Source organism: Drosophila gunungcola, assembly GCF_025200985.1.
Source record: "Drosophila gunungcola strain Sukarami chromosome 3L unlocalized genomic scaffold, Dgunungcola_SK_2 000002F, whole genome shotgun sequence".
Taxonomy (NCBI): Eukaryota; Metazoa; Arthropoda; class Insecta; order Diptera; family Drosophilidae; genus Drosophila; species Drosophila gunungcola.
Window position 1 is genome coordinate 7455976 of NW_026453178.1, and position 21949 is coordinate 7477924.

Here is a 21949-nt window from a genome sequence, read left to right on the forward strand (position 1 = left end):
TTAAATATTGTAAAATTCATTATTAATGCCCATCTAGTAGCCAACCAGAAAAAGATCTTAAGGAAAGACAAACAATCACGTGCACACCCCGAGCTCAACCTCAATAATTTATTAATTTTCCCACGGGTATTGCGCACCTTTCGATTTCCCTGTTTTCTGTTTGCACGTATCCTGGGCGATTCCCCTGCTCGACGAGGCATTAAAATGCCACCATTAAAAATCAATGTTTAAAGATTTATGAGCTTGACAAAGTGTTAATTACCAGGCGGAGGGCGGAGGAGAAGCTGAGCCCAAAAAGTTCAAGTGATAATAACGAATAAGCCGGAAAGCTACCAACTTGACCTATAACCTTTAACCTCTTGCTTACTCGACGCAACCTTTTGTTTCTGTTTATATCTATTTGTGGGGAGATGGACACATAAATTAAAACATTTTTGTAATTGCACAAATATATGTTTTGTTAACGTTAGGCTATTAATATTCATCAATAATTCAGTAATTGATAGTTGTTACGTGAAGGGTGAAATTAATTGGGTCAGTAGCGAAAAAAATACTATTAGAGTATAAATCGAAATAACAAAAAGTAAATGCATAATTAAATTCTTTGATTGCTGTGTGCGTGAGAAAAAAAGTTGTGACATGGGTTAGAAAGTCAATTATTTCACAAACTTGTTTAAGCTTTAAAAGCAGCTTATAAATTCAATATGGAAAACAGTATTGTAAATGCAATATTAAATTAGGTTCCTTAAGTATGATATCATATTTGACACTAATAATAAACTATTAAATTAAAAATTCTGATTTAAAATGTAATCTCCCTTAGTAAGCCAAAAGTTAAAAGGCAAACCTAAAAGTATATTTCTTAGGCCTTCAATGTCTTGACTTGCTTAGCTGCTCAAAATATACATATCTTTATCTGCTTTTAGCAAACCGCCTTAAGGTTTTTCGGCCTTGACTATCAAATTAAAATAGCATTCGGGCTCAGTCCGAAAAAAAATAGCCGCGAAAAACTCTACTTTTAATCAGACCAAAACAAAACGAGAGAAAATAAAAGCAAACAAAAAAGCGGGGAAAAAAGGCGTCAGGATGCCAAGACACCAAAGGACCAAACACGACGATAGAGCATGAGAAGCCGAAAAGTGAGAGAGAATGGGGAACGACGAGCTCTCATAATTCCACGGCCAAAAGGGAAATTCAACGGCAGCGGCAAGGAGTGAAATAGGAAAATCAACAACCGAAAAACGTAAAAAGATGCCAGGCAGCAGTTTTCCGTTACTTTTACTGTCGGCTTTTTTGTTTGTTTCTATTTTCCCATATATATATATTTTTTTTTACTATATTTTCACTATTTTTTGTCGTAGTTCACCCACATAAGCTGCGAGGGACACGTGAGGTTTCTCAGCGACGAAAATACGAAATATTTGTGCTGGAGCATATAGTATAATAATATGTACGTATGTATGCAGTCTGTGTGCGTGTGAAGGACACACGAAACGCCTTAAATATGCTTAAACTACTAAAGAAGCCATAAAGCAACAGCCAACAGCCATCAGCCGACAGTCAAACGGGCCGCCGCAGGAAAAAGCCTGCGAAGCTCCTCCGCCGGCACTTCATCGCTCACTTTACTTCGTCCTCCGAAATGGGAACACATTATCCTGGACAAAGTCCGAACCGGGTTTGACAACAGCCCTGTTTGTACGACCTCGTTTGAGTTGCAGGGGAAACGTCGGGATGTTAAAATGTAGGTTGCAAGGCATGGCTCCTTACAAGGCGAGGTTTTTAGGTGTCCTTTGTTGATTCGCCTTCAAGCTAACATTAAATTGCAAACCCGTTAAAATTCTTAAGATTATTTTAAACCCGAACTTAAATTAATAGTGACCATTAAAATGTTCTTCAAAATGTAATTTAGCCAAAATACTTTGCTAACACATTAATTTTATTTGGTCTGTGTTTTTACCAGTATTGCTTTGTAGTTTTGAATTTTAAAATAAATATAAAAAATATTAGTAGCTCAAATTCTAAGAATTTAAACTTGCCAAAAGTAATTCTTATTAATTTGACTATGAATTGAGTATGTAAACTTTACATCATAGTTAAAACGGTTCTTCTCAAATGCTGCTCTTTTTAAAACACTTGAATTTCCTACAAGTGACACTCTAAGGACATCTGGCCGCTTAAGAATAGTTTTAGCAGATGTCCTTTGCTGTTGAGATTGGTTTTAGTTTATCCACCCTCCTCACCACAATGCCAAGTAAGGGGAAAGGAAATTTTTGTAACAGATTTGCTATAGAAACGTTCTCGCTGCAACATTATCAGTCAACATTGCCATTTTGCCATTGCCATTTGGGAAATCGAAAAGTGTATATTTGATGAAGATATAAATATATCTTTGATCAGTCTATTTATCTATTAGAAACATCTGTTCAGCAACTGATTGTTAGCAACATTCCACTAATGGCTAACAGGCAGGGACCTTTTAGCAGATTAGCGAAGGTCCTTGGTAAAACCAAATGTTAGTCTTACGAAATGTACATACATGTTACATATGTATATTACTTTATACTATTACTATTACTATTACTATTTTACGTGCTATAATAAACGGAAATTGGCTTTCTGTGTTTCGTATCAGTTAGCTTTGTTGCGTGTGTATCTCTCATTTTTCCTAATTTATAGTAGCTAATGGTTGAAAATTTATAGTAGAAATGTGTATTAACGGTCAGGCGTTTTCATTGATATTTAAAAATTTCCTTTTTTATATTACTAACCAATTTTCATGTTCTTACAGCAAGGCTCTGCCATAAAAGCGCTTCTACCTGTAAATGTAAAGCTCTACCTGCATTAGCGGGTTAACCAACAGCAGCTGGCTCCACTTTATACCTTTACCTGATCAATAAATCCGCATCTTATTTGCTACCTTTTTTTCTATATAAAAACCACTTTCGCAAACATGCAGTAACTCAGTAACTCTCTAGTCATGGCCCGACGAACGCAATCGCGTTTTATCTTTGAAATCCTGGAAAACTCCCGAATTTTTCGCCATCACTTTTTTGTGAACGGTTCAAGGAGGGCGGAGTGTACCACCTGTGGAAATCGTGTACCGGCCAGCGAGCCGTACCATCGTCATTGGCGCAATGATATTAAAAACAATCAAAGTTACTACATTAAGTTGGGTGCCGAAGAACAACAGATTTTAAAAACGATTGATGATCTGGTCGTGGAAGAGTTTATCTTATGCGACGGAAGCATTACAGCCAGGACCAATGACTTTCTTTTGGAGGCGGGAATGGATGCAGTGCCCCAACTGCTGAGATTCCTAAGCTATGGAACTGAGAAACTGGAGGCTACCGTAGGATTCTATGTGGATGTGAAAAAGGAGCGCATGTACTACGAAAGCAGTCCTCTGAATATCGAACACCATTTGGATATTGGTGAGGCTGTGGATATGATATTCTCCATGCTGCTGGAGAAGATTAGCAACTATGTGCTGCTTCATCAAAGGGTTCCCTTGGAGGCGTGTGTCATCAGAAGGATGAAGGTGACTGTGAAGAGATTTTGCCACTCCCCAAAAAGCAATTTCGCTCGTGCTTCCAAACTTCCTCTGCAGTATCAAGTGAAAAATGCCGCTGAAATGCTTGATAGCGCAAGTAAAAAATCATACGGCGATTTGGCAAAGCTTGCTGAGACTTATCTAAGTCAAGAAGATCAAGGACGAGCGTTACCGGCTTCGCTCAAAATAAACCTCTATGTCTTTCGGGTTTGCAATACCTCTAAAGAACTATATGTTGTGCCCTATTTACTGAACGGTGATGTGGAAGAAACGCCCACCTTTATCATTCAAACGGACGTAGTTGGTGGATTTCAAGGTCTACTTGAAATCCGCAATATAAAAAAGTTTCTGCGGACTGATAGCCAAGATCGGGTGTTCGAGTGCCGCCAGTGCCAGTCTCATTTTGTGGATCGGGTGCATTTTGCACTTCATAAACGGATAGATTGTGGACGAAACTTTATGGTATGGCACATGGACAAGGACGCCATCGAGTTGCATGAAAACTGTTTGCCCCTGCCGAAGAAATATTTCAAATACGAATGGACTGGGTTGGCCAGCAAGCGAATTTAATTTGATTTAGAATTTAAAATTTAAAGTGTAAACAAATATGGTTGGTTTTGGGACTGTTGCAGAATTCAACAATTGCATAAAGGACTTTACTTAAATATGAGATATGAGATTTTAAGAAATAAATAAATAAAAAAACATTATATTGTTAATTTTAAATATTTAACCACCATAATGACACAATCAAATATTTGATTTGGCGGGTAAATATTTGAATACTTTAGTATTTTTTGTTCTGGTATGTTTGCCAGTCTATTTTGAGGCGCCTGAATTAAATACCGTATTTTTATAATCTGGTCCCTTTGTTTTGGCTGGCAAATTTTGTTTACTTGCAATAAAGCCGAAACACGATGAATCCGCTGGACAAAATACACGCTCTGGACGAGATCGAAAAGGAGATTATCCTGTGCATGCAGAGTGCAGGTGGGCGATATAGACAAACTCGCTAAAACAGGGCTGACACATATACATTTTGTAGGACAAGCATTGCAGGAGTTGGGCAAGGAGAAGTCGTCGCAGAAAAATGCCGAAACTCAATCGCAGCAGTTCCTCAAGAGCCTGTCCAGCGTGGAATCGAAGCTATCGGAGCAGATCAACTATTTGACCCAGGTGTCCACGGGTCAGCCGCACGAGGGCTCCGGCTATGCGTCCGCCAAGGTGCTCCAAATGGCCTGGCATCGCATCCAACATGCCAGATCCAGAGTTCGTGAGCTGGAGGAAACCAAGGCCAAGCACTCACATGCTGCCCGCCAGCAACTGAAGCGTCAGCAGGAGCATGCCGCCGCCCAACAACAGCAACAGCAGCAGCAGCAGCAACAACAACAGATGCAACAGGCGGCCCAGCAGCAACAACAACAGGCGAGCGGAGGAGCCGCCGGCGGAGGTGATCATCCCATGGGCGGCGACTCTTCCATGTCCAACAACTAATCTAGGGTTAAGTTTAAAGGTAGAGGTTAAACAATTTTTTTTTAATTAATAAAAAACGTCAAAAGAATAATTGTCAAACCAGTTAACGTCTTACTTAAATAAGCTACATTTTCTAATCATTTAATTTTATAAAAATATTAATTTTAATAAGGAGCTTAGTGCATACTTCATGCTAAAACCCTCGCCCTTTTCGGTATAGATTTTCATACTTAAATTTGTACTTTAATTGCTTATCCTAGTGGCTAAAGAGGATCATACATCTGGTGTTACATCTAGGGATTTATCACAAGTCGGCACCAGCTTCTCTTCGTCATTATCACAAGCTGAATCCATCTTAGCTTTGTCCTTAGTTTGTCCAATGCCAAAGAAATTCCTTTCGCATACATGACGCACACACTGCAGCAGGACATTCCGTTCATGTCTAATATCCGATTCAAGGAGTTTGGATAACATGGTGTTTTGCTGGGCCTGCTTGCGAGCTCTTTTGTAGTTTAAGCCATAAATTCGCTTAGGAGCTGCTCGTTTGGGTGCAGTTTGGGGCTTGCATTCTACTGGTTCAGCTTTAGTCGGACTTGATTCTTTAATGGTTTCAGTCATTCGCTTGAAGGGCTCTTCATCTGGTGCTTCGTCGGAGGAATCGGCACCTTTAATTGTTATAGGAACTGATTCAGTTATTCGATTAATGCCACCTTTTTGGGAGTGTTCATCTGAAGTGGATGCTTCATTCATTACAAAAGTTAATTCTTTGCTGGATTCCATATTCTCAATGGGAATAGCTTTATCAGAAGCCTCTGAACTTAACTCAAGGTCTGGCTCATCATAGTTTTGGTCCTTTTCTGTGGGCATAGAAGTCTCATTTTTGGAGCTCGCCAATTTTGCTTTTGCTTGTATAATTTCCTCTGCTTTATCCTGATCCTCACTCTGACTTTCACTTTCCTCTTCACTATCTGAACCATACATCCCCAGTAGACCAAACAATGCATTATCCTTTTGTTTCACTTTCTCCTTGAAGTGCTGGTAGTCCGTCATGTGTGCAGTTCCACAGAACTTGCCATTTCCCAGGGAGCAGATATTGGTTTCCTCATCTTTGGGCTCTTCAGTTTTACTCTTTAAATCAATGGACTTCGTTGAAGTTTCTTTACTTGAGTTTGTTTGATCAGTTGGTTTCTTTTTACTTCCATTCTTTTTGGCACCTCTCTTTCTCCTGTTTTTTGGATCCAAACGCTCCTGGTTATCACCTTTGGGTCGAGTCCTTTGGCGATCTTCGCGGTTGCCAAAGCGTGATTTAGAGGCCTCCAGACGCTCGCCGCGCTTGATTCTCTGCTCCTTGGCCAATCTGGCCTGCTCAACATTCGCGGCAGTTGGAAATCTAAGGTATGATTAAGTCAATCAAAAGATTTTTAATCATTTATGTACAAAGTAGACCTACCTCTTTCTCCGTTCTGCCTTCCAAGCTGCCAATTCTTCCTGCGTCCACACTTTCTTGATCTTTTTGTAGGCACCGGTGATGTGATTAGCTTCTATATGGCGTTCCAAGATATTGTGCAGGGACTCAAAGCCGCAGTCATCAGCAGGACAGGATTCATGTTGCTCCAGGTGGCGTTTCATGTCCTCCGAAGTGGCCAATTCCATGCAACACGTGTGGCAGTACTCCGATCGCGGGGGAGATTTGTAAATTGGCGGGCTTTCAGTCTCACTGACTGGGCTTCTCTGTGTTATGAACTGAAAATCATACATGGTTACCCATTAGCCGAACAAAGGGTAATTCCTTAAGTAAACTCACTTGCTCCTGAGCAAGAAATTTAGCAGGAACTGTTGATCCTCGTGCGCCGTACATGGGTGGCGGTTGCTTGGCCCTCGGCAGCAGGGTCATCCCACTGGGGGTCAGGTACAGATGAGGCGCCTTGCTGACTCCATTGGGCTTGTCAAATTTCGGCGACGGCAGTACGAACTTCGGCAGCACCTTTTCCTCCATTTCGTCGGATTAAAAACGTTAAAAACAATGTGCGCACTTTGAGACAGTGTGTGACCAAAGCTAACAAATATAGCGAAATAAATACTAAATGTGAAAGAATAATACAATTTAAAAAATATTTATATTTTTAAAACCAACCAACCAATGTTGTACCAAAAAATCATATATTGACATTGAATTTTGATTTGAATTATTAATTAACTGTTTTATAAACGTTATTTTTTTTTTTAATTCGGAAAATCAACAAAGAAAAAACTTTTAACGCTGTTGCAGTTATAACAGAACGTTAAATAAAAATTTCTTAATATGATAAACATTTCGATTTAAAGTTAAGTAATTATTCTTGTAAATATTAAAATTTATTTAATCTAGAGTGCATTGAAAAGATAACAAGTTATATACTTTTAAGTATTTAAATAAAAATACTGTTATTTTTTCTAAGCCTATCGATAGGGCCACCCACATCGATTGACCTAGTGTGACCGCAGCACACTGTTGTTGTCATTGCTCGCGAGACAAAAACAATTAGCTGGGAAGTGCAAGTCAATTGAGGGAGCCATTTTAAGTGTATTTATTAAGTTTAGGCGTTTAGATTAGTGCGAATACTCAGCGGGGCGGCAAAATGCAAAGCGTTCTCAACACCGTGAAAGGCACGGCGCTCAATGTGGCCGAATATCTAACGCCCGTTTTGAAGGTAAGAAGTGCCAAATAGACGGAAAACTGACTATCAAAACGATCAAATATGTATAAAATACGTATCAAACAAGGGTGTACATATGCAGCTCAGCTTGAAGACAAAGAAAATCGAAAAATATAAGGGTTTTCCACGCTCAACTATTGATTCCCCCCACTTTCCCCCACTTGGTGGCTGTTAAACTGGATTCACCGCCAGACTGTCTCCAAATAAAGTGTGCAAGGGTGTCCCCAGAATTCCCAGACTATTTTTGGGACAGTGCGTTTGGAAAACATTCCGAAAAAGGCTGCTATTTGGTGTGGGGGTTTATTTTTTCCTGTTCCAGGCAAAAATAAAAGGCCTCCACTATCATTTTTTTTTTTCAAAACCCACATTGCTTGATTTAAAAAACCCTATTCAAAGTTTAAGTTAGTTTTTTTGTATGTCAAAAGTTGACCTTCAGTTTATTTTTTGGACCCCCTGTTATTCTTTAAATGGGATTTTAGGTGGAAGAAAATTCTTGGATAACCCGTATATTGATAATACCCCAAATATTGACAATTAAGTACTACATATTCATATATGTATGCTTTTTTGCAGGAATCGAAATTCCGTGAGACGGGCGTTCTCACTCCGGAGGAGTTTGTAGCCGCCGGTGATCATTTGGTGCACCACTGTCCCACCTGGCAGTGGGCCGCCGGTGATGAAAGCAAGACAAAACCCTACCTACCAAAGGGTGAGTGCTGCGATTTGCCATTAATAATTTGCCAATTTACCCATTAAAATCATTTGGCCCCCACTTAGATAAGCAATTCCTGATAACGCGCAATGTGCCGTGCTATCGCCGCTGCAAGCAAATGGAGTACGTCGGCGAGGAGACGCTGGTGGAGGAGGAGTCCGGCGATGGCGGTTGGGTGGAGACCCATCAGCTGAACGACGACGGCACCACCCAGCTGGAGGACAAGATCTGCGAACTGACAATGGAGGAGGCTAAGGTGAATGCGGGTGAAAAGGCAGGTCAATCTCTTCTGGAATACGGGTAGTGAGCAAAACGTAGAATTGAACCCTAGTCCTGAAGTACATTTTGGCATCTGATGTCTAGCTCTATAAAGTGTTGATTAAAATAGCCTTAGAAATACCATTTAATAGCGAAACTTGTTTCAAAATTCATTTTCTAAAATGAAATTTTCCCTAAGTAGATGTATATTGTTAACCACAATTAGATTGAAAATCAATAAAAATTGTAATATCAAATTCAATTTTAATTTGACCGTCTAATATATTTTTAAACAAAAAAGTTTAGAATTTATATAGTTGCGAAATTATTCTTAATGAAACAAAAATGTAATACCCATTTTAATTTAACAGTATTTCTAGCAAAAAAAAAAACGAAGTTTTAAAGTTTTTTGTTTTGCTTTTTGGTTAGCGAGAGATACCCCTTAAGAAAAATGTTATCTAATCGAAAAATACTCTGTTACAGGATGAAATGCACACTCCAGATAGCGACAAATCAGCACCCGGCGCCGCTGGAGCCGAGGCCGAAGACGAGGATGATGACGAGGCCATTGACATGGACGACTTTGAGGAGAGCGGCATGCTGGAGCTGGTCGATCCGGCCGTGGCCACCACCACGCGCAAACCAGAGGCGGAAGCGAAGGCCAGCCCGGCGGCATCGGCATCCGCATTAGGCGTGACGGAGGCGGAGGCCAGCGGTGACTCAGTGCTGCACACACGCACCTACGACCTGCACATCAGCTACGACAAGTACTATCAGACGCCACGCCTCTGGGTGGTGGGATACGATGAGCAGCGCAAGCCACTGACCGTGGAGCAGATGTACGAGGATGTCTCTCAGGATCACGCCAAGAAGACGGTCACCATGGAGTCGCATCCGCATCTTCCGGGTCCCAACATGGCCTCGGTGCACCCGTGCCGGCATGCGGACATTATGAAGAAGATTATCCAAACGGTGGAGGAGGGCGGCGGTCAGCTGGGGGTGCATTTATACTTGATCATATTCCTGAAGTTCGTTCAGACCGTCATACCAACCATCGAGTACGATTTTACGCAAAACTTTAACATGTCTTAAGACCCCGCCATGCTTTTCACTTTTGACGCAATAAAATATAACTGATAGAACGCAAGTTTGTAAACTAAATTAATCCAATAAAGATTTGAGCAAACAGCTAAAAACATCGATACCTCTGATTCGTTTTTATAATTACTTTTTATTTCACTTTGCTTTTGTTGTTGTTGTTGTTGGTTGGTTGCATGTTTGAAACATCTCTGAGATGAAATTGTATGTTAACATAATAATAAAGCATATTAAATCAATTGATCAAGTATGCATTGTAGTTTTAGGTAGTTTTGTTTCTAGTTAAATGATTTTGTTTTTTTTTGCATTTTTAACAGTTTTTTAAACTTATAATGTGTGTTGCTTGCATTTTTATATTAATCATTTAATGTATAACTGTTAGATCCTTTTTATGGGTTTATAGTATATATATAGATTTTCTTAATAGTTAAAATCACTTTTCATTTGCAATAACAGGTTCACATCGTAATCAATTTTACAATAAACATACCTAACTCCATTCATACCTGAATAAACATTTATATATTTGTATGTGTATATCGATCCCTCCTTTCCCTTCCTTCTATTAACGTGTTTTCAACAACATGCCGCCAGCGTTACGTTAGACGTCAACAATGTTTGCCCTTTACTTATCATCTTTAAATATAACTGATCCACTAGCTTGTCAACTCTCATTGCCAACTTTTACATTATTTACCCATATTTTTGTTTACTTTTTACATTTTATAATACATACAGATGTTATACATACCAACTAGAGACCTAAATATATAATGTATACCTAGGCAAACCTATATAGATGTCGTCGTGCTTTCGTTTTTGTATTTCTTGCCTCTCAATTATCTTGCGTCTATCAGAATTTTGTATAATTTTCGGGAAATTATCAGCTACCTCCGTTGTTTTTTTTTTACATCTTTTAACGACTTTAAATTTGAAATGTGTGTGGTAATTTGTGTCTATTTACTGAATCTGGAGTTTTATATTTGTTTAATTTTATAAGGTACGTTTTGTTTAAGCGCAATGCCTAGGCAAGAATTAAGGCAATGATTAGATTGACACGAAATGAAGGACAAATCTAGAATTTGCGAGAATATTAATAAAATTAATTTAGCGTAATAAAAAAAATAAAAAAAACATAGGCCAGGTAACCTAATATTCGAACTAAAAGTATATTCAACAAAAGATATTCATTAAATATAGTTTATTTGGTTTGTTTATTTCGATTTTTGATTTTTACAATATTCTTGTTTTTCTTTAATTCGATTTCTGTTCCGTCTCATTGCCCAAATTCATGACTAAGCATCTTTTACTTTTACTTTTTAATTGTTATATAGATTGTTTTTGTTTTTTATTATAATTTTCTTTTACCGTTTAGCTGATTTATCATTTTTCTTGCACAAAATATATTTTGTATTTTTAATATAAGCTTTACACTTTCTGGTTGCTGACATTGAAACAATTACATCTCGATTGAAATTTACAAATAGTTGAAACTTGCTGCTAAATTTAAATATATATGTAAGTATATATTTACTATATAGTTTTTAACACGATCTTTATTAATTTATATAATTTCTTGCTCTTCTTTATCTTGTTGTAGGTAGTTGTTTGCATTGTTTTCTTACATTTAGATGAAATTACAGTTATAATATACACATACATTCATACCATGAACACCTAAATTTGTTTTATTTTCATTTTCTTTGTATGGATTTTCCGTTTTTTGTTGTTGTTGTTGCCATTAGATTAGACGCAAATACTATGCAAGACACTTGGCGCAAAAAAATACAAGAATCGATCTACAAGTGGAATCGAAAATAATTTGAAAACTATAGTAAAACCAAATACTAATTAAAATGTTGTAGGACGCTTAAAATTACGCCAATTTACATAAAAATATATATAGATTTTTATCCATAAGTATCGTATTCATATAGGTATATAAAAATAAAATTTCTCATGCTTTTTTTTTGTTTTGTAATGGCTAAAGAAAGTTATGGTTCTCCTTGCCGAATTTAAATTTATATCCATACATCTACATATTCTCGTTTAGGTTCAAGTGTTTTAAAAATTGCTTTATCAGGGACTACAAATAAAACACGAATTAATTTAAGACAAATTAATTAATTAGTTAAACGTAAACTAGACCTAACCGTAAACGTAATAATAATTAACATTGAATCAACAAATGTGTGCATGTGTGTGTATAGGTGTGATAGTTGGTGGTGTTGGTGGTAGTAGTGATGATGCATTCCCATATTCATAACATGGAATTCTGTATCCTCCGTTCGCCTTCCACATCCTGGCTGCCTTGGGGGACTCCTCCAACTCCTCCTCCCCGCCTTGTTATTTACATTTCATAAATGATTAAGTATTCCGTGTCACGTTCCGCCGGCCTCTACACCTTACGCTTGGCGTGCAGCATCTCCATGAGCAACGTTTGGGTGGGCGCACTGCCTTCACGGTGCTTGGAGTACAGGTGATCCTCGCCACGGGCGGCCAATGCATGGATTTCCGGTAAGATGTTTAGAAGCCCTCTGAATTTGTCCTGCAAAATGGGGAAAGAAACAAAACAAGTTTTAGTTTTGTTTAAAGTACACAGGAATGTTCTACTCTTAGCTGTTTTTTCAGCATGAACTAAATTAAACTACTAGAATTCGATTCCCAAATGTAACAGAATCCCATACTCACATTAACTGACGGATAGCAGGTGAGAGTGTAATCCAACAAAGCTGCTTGCACATTATCATGTCCCTCGGAGACGGTCTTCCGGTTGACAATACCCCGTACAGCTATAAACAAGAATTCATGGTTTAAGAAGGTTGCCAATCTGATCGAGAAACTTATACGGCCTTACTTGGATTTAACAGGATTAGGAATTTCATGCAGACATAGTCGCCCATATCGAATTTCAGATCCTGCAGCTTATTCTGCAGCTCGTTGAAGTAGTCGCCCAGCTGTGGCACACCCAACAATCCCAGACTCATCAGATTGAAGACCTGGCCGTTGTTCAGTTGCGTCTCATCGGGCAGCCCGTTGTGGATTCGATGGTGCAGGTGATCCAGAACCAGCATGTCCGACCAGGAATGCTGCAGCAGCTTCATTTGGTCGTCGACCTAGATGTGAAACGAATCGTAAACATAATGTTTCATAAATAAATGGATACAATACAAAAGTTCTTAGACATAAATAAGTGCAGTTGCCACTTTTCATTTTTTTCATTTTTAGGTAACAAAAACTATACGTGTAAAAATGGTTCAATATTTCCGATTTAAAATATTTAACTAAAACCTTTTTTAAATCAAAAGGTGTATTTTTAAAAGTTAATGGGGCTTTACTTTTAATTTTTCTCAAAATGGGAACTTAAATTGTTTTAATACATATTTTTAAAAATGTTAATCGTATTTTAAAAATAGTAAATTGATTGATCTAAATTTTAGATAATATTTTCGTGTTGAAAATTAATTTTTAGGACATTAAATATCTCAATTCTCATAGCGGCAACCGCACGCATAAAGTTTAATAGATACATTTTGTATGGTGATATGGTATGGAGATATGTTAAGGCCTAGTTTTGGATGCACTGGTATTACAACACGCCCTCTCTCTTTCTCTCAGCGATACTCTCGGTTTCTCCGTTTCTCATTTTCTCAGTTTCTCTCAGTCTCAGTCGCTGTCTCGGTTTCGGTTTCGGTTTCTCCGCTCCTTGTGGACTTGGACTGGTGGTATGGGTGAGCACATCAGTTGCGTCATTGAGCGAGAGACGCTGCCGCTTGGCTGACTGACTGACTGGTTCAGCTTTGCTGGCTAAGTAGGTCAGACGCCAAATGAAATCGAAATTCAATGCAGATTCTGCCGGCGTCGCTGTCGACGTCGACGTCGCTGTCGCTGTCAGTTGTCGGTGGTTTACATAACATGCGCCGCAGACTTGGCCCCTAGCTTGAAAACTGGTTTTTGGCTTTGAACCATGTTGCTGCTGTTGCTGCTGTTGCTGCTGCTGCTGCTGTCTGTCTGTGTTTTCTGTTTTCTGTTTTCTGATTTCTGATTTACTCGATGGGAGGAGGATATCGGGGTATTTGGGGCTACCCCGAAGCACTAAAGTGGTCCATACCTTCAGATCCTTGAAGAAGACGGTGTTGCGTGCCCAGTCTACTTGCGAGAACAAATTCTGGTCGAGCACTTTGCACATCAGCTCGAAGAGATCCACCTCCACCTGGTTGTAGGTTTGCTTCTGCAGCAGGGCAAATAGTTGCGTCTGCCATTCCCGATCGTCGATCGATTGCACAAATTCACGAATCATCGGTGAGACTCTGCAAGAATATTAATGCAATTAAACAGAATTTCAAAATTAAGTGTCTGAAAAACCCACCTTAATGGCTCGATTAGCGCGTCGGCTGTGCTCGATGGATGTGTGCCAGAATCAAAGCTTTTGTTGTGGATAAAAGATATAGAAAAATGCAAATTAATTAAAGTTTAAATGGCTTCTAACTGGAGAGCTCATCAATTGACAACTAAGCAATGCAAAAAGGGCAGCTTGACAACAATTTTAAGTTCAGGACTACACACTGATAATTCAAATATTTTTAAGGTTTAAATCTTAAGGTTAAAGTATTAGTAATATAGTAAGATCTTTACTAATAAATTACAAATATTCTCACTAGTTTCTTTTCATAACCAGGTAAGTTAATTATTTAAAATACAGTAACCTTAGCAAGAAATTCATCACAAAAGAAATCGAACTAAAATCCCAAGGCTGCCCATTTCCACACTTGCTGCATGATCAGGTTGAATCCTTTTCCACAAATGAGGTATATTATCAAAAGTATGCTTTGAGTATTGGTTTGCGGTTCGTTTGTCGATTGTTCTAGTTTGAGTTTGGATAGCTTTTGGGTTCTGTTCTGGCTGTTGTTGGGGTAAATACCACAATTTCGAGTCGGCCGTGTTTCTGCAGAGATCCTATTCCAGCCTCGTGGCAACTGCTGTTGCCATTGCCGCCGTTGCGATGCAGGCCGTCGACGGAATTGGTGCCTCCGCCTCCGCCTCCTCCTCCGCCGCCCGCATTGTTGCCACCACCTCCTCCGCCGCCCGACGCTCCGTTGCCCGTGCTGCTGTTGTTGTTGCCGCCGCTGCTGCTGCCGTTGCTGCTATTGCCATTGCCCACGGAACTGGGTCCGTTGAGACCACCGCCCCCACTGCCGCCGTTCCCGGCGTTCATGGGCGTGGCTATCACACCACCCGTGCTCGCGTTCACCTGTCCCAGTGCAATGGCTATGGGGCTGGGCGATGAATCCGGCGATTGGGTGAGTGAGGATACCTGCAAGTATTTAAAAGTGTTAGAATTTAATCTAGTTATTTTCTTAGTGTTTTTTTTATTTTATTTAACATTAATTTTACAAAAAGGAATTTTAAACTACACTGTGTTATTTATTTAGTCCAAAATTTAAGGCAGACGGGTTCTATTTTTGGAAATTTTTTTAAAAACATAACCAAGTGAAGCCTTTCGGCATTAGTATATTTCTCTTAAAAAAGAATTTTTTTTAAAGAAGTTACATTGCATCACTTAACATGTTTTAGTTTGTTTAAATTTATTGTTTAAAAGATGTTAATTAACTTAAAATAGCTTTAAGGAAAAGTAATAAATTGTGGTAATTTAAAATGTTTTGAAAAATGAAAAATAAATTCGTATAAAGTACGAATAAGGAACCCTGAAAACTAAAACTAATCGAAAAGTAATAGACAACCCCTGAGCGCAGCTCTTACCTGAGGTATTTGAATTTCCTGCTTAATGTTCATATTTGGATATGCTTGCTGGTAGCCCGGCGAGATCGGCGTTGGCTTTATGTCCGGACCCATCGAGTTGCGCAGAGCTTGCAGCGCCAACTGCCGCTGCCGCATGACCTGCAGCTTCCGCGCTCGATCCCGTTTGTACATGGGTCCGAATTTGTTGCGTCCACCCCGCATCCGATCCGCTCGAACAGCTGCAAGAAAATAATTTGCATATTAATATTATGGTGAGGGATGGCAGAATTATTTATTTATCTATTTTATAATTGTGAAACCTTTTTTTATAAAGTGAATAAAGCGAAACCCAACTTGCAACCTGTCGAATTTGATTTGATTTTCTCGGTTTACAAGCATGAAGATAATACAATTTAAATAGTATTTTTATATTCATTAAAAAAAAATTTTAATATTTTTCAATCGTAAAAAAACGCTGATATATAAGAATTATCAGACTTATACTACTACTTTTTAACAACACTGGGACTGATCTGCTTGTTTCACCCACTATTAGTTGCTGAAAAAAGGTATATAAGCAAACACAAAGGTTCTTATCTCTTAATATGTCACGCCTAAACTATGTAAACGAAACTCAGTTGAGAAATGAAAATACAATAAACGAGTACAAACCCCAAAAGAATTCTATAGGAAACTGCCCTCTTAAGTTATGGCTTGTTATCGAAGGTAAAGCATATATTGTCACTTTTTTTAATAAATTCCCAAAAGATATTTTCAGTATGACAAAAAAATGTTGACCCTCAAGTGTTAGTTCAACAATGTTTCCAAAATAAATAAACTTAATATTATTGAGTGTATTTTAGTAAACTATAAATCTTTTGCCTTTCGATAATTTTTAATTCTGAACTTAACGAATTTAATTTTTTTCAACATCTTCCATTTAACTGACCCACACATGGCGCTTGCAGAAAGCAACGTGGGGAAAACATCCTATTCGTTTCATATTTCTCATTAAAAGCCAACTCATAATAGCGCTTGACAAAAACAAAGAGCAGGCCAACGCACACCCACAACTATACGGTGCACATGTATACGCACATACTGCAACGCACATGGAAAATATAGTTACATACACATATTGCGCATACGCCGCATTGTACTGAGGCATCAAAATAAAAACTGTACAACGCGCAAATGTGTATTTACGTGCGTTTGTATGTGGGAACACACTAAATGAAACGCAATAAAAATGCGCTCCTTATGGCGCAGCACGAAAAAAGAGTGTTAAGGGTGCAGAGAAACAAAAAAAGGCAAATCAATTTCAAATTTATGCTTTTTACTCAACATTTCATTTGTTTAAAAGAAACAAATTTATTATAATACCTTTACAATTTAGGCAATTGCCAAAAATTTAAGAAATGTTATTATTCAATTTACAAGGTATTTAATATAAGAAATTAATAAATTACAAAAATTTAATTCAATTTCAAGTTTATAATTTACAAAATGTTGTCTATGTGTAATATAAAAAAAGTCCATTATATAAAAAACTAATTTATTTGTGTTGGTAAAATATGAAGTTTTAAAATGATTTTTAAGACTCTCTTGCGAGAGTTATAAAACTGTAAGGTTGTTTTTGGAAAAATGTATTTATATTCTTTTTAATGTCAATTAAAAAAACGTTTACAACGTGTAAGAATAAAAAAATATTTTTTTCTGTGTATAAGTGAGAATTGCGAGGGTGGCGGCTTAAGCCAAAAACAGATTGCGATTGCAGCTAGCGCCATGTTGATTACAAGATGCAATTGTTGAGGGTTGTTTTCACACACCGTAACACAACAAAAAAAAGCGCGAGGGGGTGGAAAATGGGCGTCAGGTGGCCACCATAAAATATGCATTTCAAACCCAAAAGCAAGCGGGAAAAAATTAAAACAGAAACCAACACACACCCAAACATTTTGATATATGCAGTTTTAGTGCGGCGGACAAGTAACTGTAATTTAGGTCAAGCGTATTGTTTACAAATAATCAACATATGTACATATGCATTTGAATGGGTTTGTGTGCGTATCTGAGAGAAGGCGGCGCTCTTGCTCTCAAAAACAAATACCGCAATCGCCGCTCTCTTTTTGGATTATGTTTTTGGCTTGGCAACGCGAAAGAGCTTTCTATTACGACATTTCTCTCCCCGCACACAAACACACAAAAGAGTGAGAGAGTCAGTCAAAGACTGAGAGGCTTTCCGCATTAGACAACTTTGTTGTTGGTTTTGAGTGGAGTAGGTCAAGGACAGTGTGTGTGAAAACTGGGACAACATGGATATTGTTGTTGGCTGCCAACTCTCCCAAAAAGAAAAACTTACTCTCTCTCTCACATTCACTTGCGAGTGTGAGAGTGTGTGTTAGGGAATTGTTTGTGTTTGTGGGCGACTTACAGCCACTATATTATGACTTTTTCCTTTTTCCGGTTTTGTATCAAGTCTATTTATGTTGGGTAAGGTAAAATAAATAACAGACATTCCGTCAATCGATGGGAAATTTATGGAGTTCATGAAATCGTTCCTTTATTTTATTTATTCCTGCTAATTTGTTCACTCATTTACTACCTTTTTTTTTTGCTTTTTCTTACATAATTTCCTGGTGACATTTTTACTTTCAATTGGGGCTTTTATTTAGATTTTCACCTTTTTGTTGGATGTCTTTTCGTGTGGGGTTAAGTGGTTCAATTTGTATACGACAAACATGTTTGTTTAAAGTTATTCCCACTCTGTGGCCCTTCCTTTTTTTTTCTTTCTTCGAAGCATTTGAGGTTTGATATTTTCCCACACAACCAACTGAGAAATCAATAACTAACCTGTCACTGGTAGTTTTTTGTAGGCGTTTTGCTTTTAAGCATTTACTTTGGAGCTAAACGCAGCATAAGCGATTTGGTCCAAATTAATTTGGGTCACTGGTGCGTATGAGTAATTTTTGGTTTAGTGTTGTTGCGGATGTTGTCATGAAGTTTCATTTGGTTTAACTTTTCCTCTATTATGAAGTTCATTTAAAAATTGTTTAAGGGTTTAAAAATAAAAAATCGATTATAAGGAAAACTTATAATATATTAAGCATACGTAGCGTAGGAACTAAAAAATAGGTCAAAGTAGTGTTTGTTTATTAAGTAATTATCCAAAAATTTATATTTAGTCGTTAATTATCAGTAAATAAATTAACTTGTCGTATACTTAAGATTAGTTTTACTTGTTAGGATCTGGTAAATGTTAAATTCCATTTCCATTTTTATCCTTTTTCTGAACTACTTTTTTTAAATGTTTTTTTAACCAATTGCTTATAAGATAATTACAACATTTTGCTAGCAAGCCCAATTAGCAACTAAATTTAAAAAAAAAAAACCTAAAATTAATTCAACAAAGGTAGAGAAATTTCTATTGTCTCTACCTCTGTAACAAAAACATATGGCATACGAGACATGTGAGTCATAATATCCAGCTAAGCCGTAAGTCTCGCTGGTTTTTATAGCCCCCCAAAATAAACATGAGGTAAAAAAACTCAAGTCACAAAATCCAAAAGCGGCTAAAAATTGCCGCAATTATAAAGACCAAAGCCAAAGCCTGACTGGGAGATATAGTCGGCGGTATCTGGGGAATCGGTGGGTGAGTGGAGGGGGATGACGAAAGAGATTTCAACAGAGGCGAACGGAAGGACGGAACGAGACGGAACGGAACGAAAAGAGGCAAACGGCGAGAAACGACGACAACGAAGCGAAAATGTTCGTAATAATTCAGTGAGTATTAAAAATAAAATATACTCACACACACACGCGTGCTACATGTTGCATTGATTACACACAGCCACACGCAGAAACAAACCGAGAGAGGCAAACATTTTGCCATATCACGTGCACGCACACCATTACACAGTGGAATCTAGGTCATGAGCGCAAGAGATGGCACTATGGGCCAAGTACACAAAGGCGGAACTGAGATGGCGATACATTGATATACGTACGAGTATATTGCACACACGTTGCTTTTGCGGCCTCTGTCGCTGCTGGCGTTGCCGTTGGCGTCGCTGTCGCCTCTGACTCAAATGTTTGCTTGTGTGGGTGAGCGGAGATCCGCTTGAGTATCTGTGTGTTTGTGTGTAAGAAAGCGCCACAAGACAACAAATAAAACTCAAATGAAAAACGAATTTTGTTCGAGTACTTGTAAATTTGATGTACAATATTTGTTGGTCATGATCTGCCACAAAAAAATAGAAAAAAAAACAGCGGAAGTAAGAAAATCCCTTAAAAAGTTTTACCTTTTGCTTTAGGGCTCGGAAAAAAAATACATTTAAAATTTTGGCATAGAAAAGAATGCTAATATTTTTTAACTTAAATTACAATTATTTTTCAAAATTAAATATATTAATATGTCTTATATGGGGTAGACCTACAAAATAAATCTTTTTACTAATTCACTAAGATTAATAATCAAAGATACACTTCGCCAAAAAGCAATTTCAGCGTTGCTTTCGACAATCACAATTTTCTCACTTTTCAAACTTTGCATAATAATTTTTAAAGTATGTTTGGCGCTACCCCACAAACAATACAACATGTGGCAAGGCAAGTGAGCGTTTCAAACGATAAGTTACAAACAAAAAGAAAAACGCAAAACCAAAATTGTTCGCACTAGTTAAAATTCAGTCCACAAAGCAGTCAGTCAGGAAAAACAGAAAGAAAAAAAAAAGTATTAAAAAATATTTTTCAAAAAGAGCAGTCAATTCAAGTAAAGTTAATAAAAAAGCAAATTATTGTTTTATAGTTTTTTTTCCCAGTTTGCTTTTAAAACATGTAAAACAAGATAAATGAGTATTCAATCGATTATATTTTATTCCTATGTCAGTGTTCTTCCTTTTTAGCGAGCACTGTAAAAGAGCGAGAGAACTCCAAGTCTCTCTTTCTCAGTTTGCCGCTTTTTGTGTTTTGGTTTTGAGCTTTGTTTTTGCGCTCTGCCCGACCCCCTTCCCGCGCTTCTCTCTTAGTCCTCTCGCGGCAGCGATGCCAGCAGAGCCTTGTTTTGCGGGTGAGGGCGTGGAATTCTTTTGGGACCGGTGCATGCTGCACTGACTCTGAATATATATTCACTTAGGTCCCATATATGTGGGTCTCATATAGCTGCCTATATCGCAATACATAAGGCAGTACATGTCTGTGTACTATATTCATTGCACATGCACATTATTTGCGGGTCGCCCTCTCAACGTTTGTGGCTGAAGTTTTTTTTCCTTTAATCCCACTTTGACTTACGCAAAAAAAAAAAACATAAAGAGAGGTAGGAAAATGAGGTAAAATTTTTTGCGAGATGAAAAGTAATTATGCAAGTAATAAGAGGAGAAGCCGAAAATAAAGAGGAAGTATGATTAAATTTCCATAAAACAAATATGAAAGGGCAAGAAAACTTTTCGCAAATGAATTAATAAGCACGGGATCTATACAGTTAAATACAAAGGTCAGAATAAAAATAAAAAAAACATTGCCTTATAATGAGTATAATGAGTACTCATATAGATTTTGTATTTCATATCACTTGGAGCTTAGCTTGAAATAATGTGTTTCACAAAAACAACAAGAAGTCATTATCTTTAAAGCAAACTAAAACATAATCTTGCGAGTGAACATTTCGGAAAATTCCTCATTAGAGAGATTGTAAAACAACAAAGTATTTTTGGGCTTCACAAATAAAAAGTATACATTAATAATTTATAAAGGCAAAACTAAAATTATTTGAATAACAAAATAATTGAACCATTTTAAAACTTTTTATTTTAAAGCGTGTCAAATATTATTACTCAAACTCAAGCCCTAAGCTGGAAAAAAAGTTGTTTAAAAAAGTCAAAGGTAAATGAGAACAAGGTAAAAGAGAGACAGCACTTTTTTGTAATAAAAACAAAATGTTGACGCAGTGACAACAATGACAAAAGCTGGCGTCATTAAGACGTGACAGAGCCAAGAACAACAACGAATGAACGAACCGCAGACTGACCGACCTGCTCAACAATAATAACAACAATAACGAGCCAGGCGGCGAAATAAATAATTGGGATAGGTCTGGGATATGGCCACAGAAATACATTTATTAATACATTTTTAACGCTGTTGTTTATATTCCAGAAATGGGACCACAGCCCCGCAGAGGCTATCAATAATGCACTTTTGCAAAATCTTTGCCATTTTACTCATGCCGCCGGAGTGGCAGCAGTTGTTCTAAAATAAATGAGTTCTCGGCGAATTGTTCACATTCCTTCGAGACAGAAACATTTAAAGTTTCGGATATACAGCAAAAACAGTACCACAAAGAATTTCAATGCTAGCTTGCCTCATTTGTAGGTTTTGTTCCTGCGCATTTATAAATAATAAGAAATATCGATTAAATTTCTT

The 21949-nt window shown here is 37.7% G+C and overlaps 5 protein-coding genes across 6 annotated transcripts in view; 3 read left to right on the forward strand and 2 right to left on the reverse strand.

Moving 5' to 3' along the window:
* The first annotated feature begins 2977 nt into the window (after positions 1–2977).
* LOC128257703 (protein terminus) lies at positions 2978–4120 on the forward strand. The gene has a single exon (XM_052988838.1). It carries the CDS (start codon positions 2978–2980, stop codon positions 4118–4120), a length of 1143 nt encoding a protein of 380 aa, XP_052844798.1.
* A 263-nt stretch (positions 4121–4383) lies between these two features.
* Positions 4384–5114, forward strand: LOC128257274 (mediator of RNA polymerase II transcription subunit 11). The gene is made up of 2 exons (XM_052988221.1): positions 4384–4540; positions 4596–5114. Exons 1-2 carry the CDS (start codon positions 4468–4470, stop codon positions 5042–5044), a joined length of 522 nt encoding a protein of 173 aa, XP_052844181.1. The 5' UTR covers positions 4384–4467; the 3' UTR covers positions 5045–5114.
* A 55-nt stretch (positions 5115–5169) lies between these two features.
* On the reverse strand, positions 5170–7074 carry LOC128257208 (FMR1-interacting protein NUFIP1). Its single transcript, XM_052988093.1, has 3 exons — positions 6828–7074; positions 6474–6766; positions 5170–6413 (listed from the first exon to the last, which is right to left on the reverse strand). The coding sequence occupies exons 1-3, from the start codon at positions 7017–7019 to the stop codon at positions 5297–5299; spliced, it is 1602 nt and encodes a 533-aa protein (XP_052844053.1). The 5' UTR covers positions 7020–7074; the 3' UTR covers positions 5170–5296.
* Positions 7075–7503: 429 nt separating this feature from the next.
* On the forward strand, positions 7504–9893 carry LOC128257587 (ubiquitin-like-conjugating enzyme ATG3). Of its 2 annotated transcripts, none has more exons than XM_052988657.1 (4): positions 7504–7713; positions 8293–8428; positions 8497–8705; positions 9173–9893. In XM_052988657.1, the coding sequence occupies exons 1-4, from the start codon at positions 7642–7644 to the stop codon at positions 9779–9781; spliced, it is 1026 nt and encodes a 341-aa protein (XP_052844617.1). In that variant the 5' UTR covers positions 7504–7641; the 3' UTR covers positions 9782–9893. The 2 variants fall into 2 exon arrangements, with proteins under 2 accessions (XP_052844617.1, XP_052844618.1); XM_052988658.1 differs by having other exon boundaries at positions 7505–7713; positions 8497–8687.
* A 185-nt stretch (positions 9894–10078) lies between these two features.
* The window catches only part of LOC128257584 (nuclear hormone receptor FTZ-F1), a 42863-nt gene continuing 30992 nt past the window's right edge, over positions 10079–21949 (reverse strand). The window contains 8 exon segments of the mRNA XM_052988651.1: positions 10079–12335; positions 12479–12579; positions 12645–12903; positions 13899–14097; positions 14157–14213; positions 14709–14731; positions 14733–15101; positions 15548–15765. Coding sequence (XP_052844611.1) covers positions 12186–12335; positions 12479–12579; positions 12645–12903; positions 13899–14097; positions 14157–14213; positions 14709–14731; positions 14733–15101; positions 15548–15765 — 1376 coding nt within the window. The 3' untranslated portion in view covers positions 10079–12185.

Bases quoted from the DNA above. Each gene is read 5' to 3' on its own strand.
- LOC128257587 (XM_052988657.1), top strand. From the start codon at position 7,642: ATGCAAAGCGTTCTCAACACCGTGAAAGGCACGGCGCTCAATGTGGCC. The intron at 8,429-8,496 runs GTGAGTGCTGCG...GCCCCCACTTAG, and splicing joins AAAACCCTACCTACCAAAGG to ATAAGCAATTCCTGATAACG. The intron at 8,706-9,172 runs GCAGGTCAATCT...ACTCTGTTACAG, and splicing joins AGGTGAATGCGGGTGAAAAG to GATGAAATGCACACTCCAGA.
- LOC128257703 (XM_052988838.1), top strand. From the start codon at position 2,978: ATGGCCCGACGAACGCAATCGCGTTTTATCTTTGAAATCCTGGAAAAC.
- LOC128257208 (XM_052988093.1), bottom strand. From the start codon at position 7,019: ATGGAGGAAAAGGTGCTGCCGAAGTTCGTACTGCCGTCGCCGAAATTT. The intron at 6,767-6,827 runs GTGAGTTTACTT...TATGATTTTCAG, and splicing joins AATTTCTTGCTCAGGAGCAA to TTCATAACACAGAGAAGCCC. The intron at 6,414-6,473 runs GTAGGTCTACTT...ATCATACCTTAG, and splicing joins AAGGCAGAACGGAGAAAGAG to ATTTCCAACTGCCGCGAATG.
- LOC128257274 (XM_052988221.1), top strand. From the start codon at position 4,468: ATGAATCCGCTGGACAAAATACACGCTCTGGACGAGATCGAAAAGGAG. The intron at 4,541-4,595 runs GTGGGCGATATA...TACATTTTGTAG, and splicing joins CCTGTGCATGCAGAGTGCAG to GACAAGCATTGCAGGAGTTG.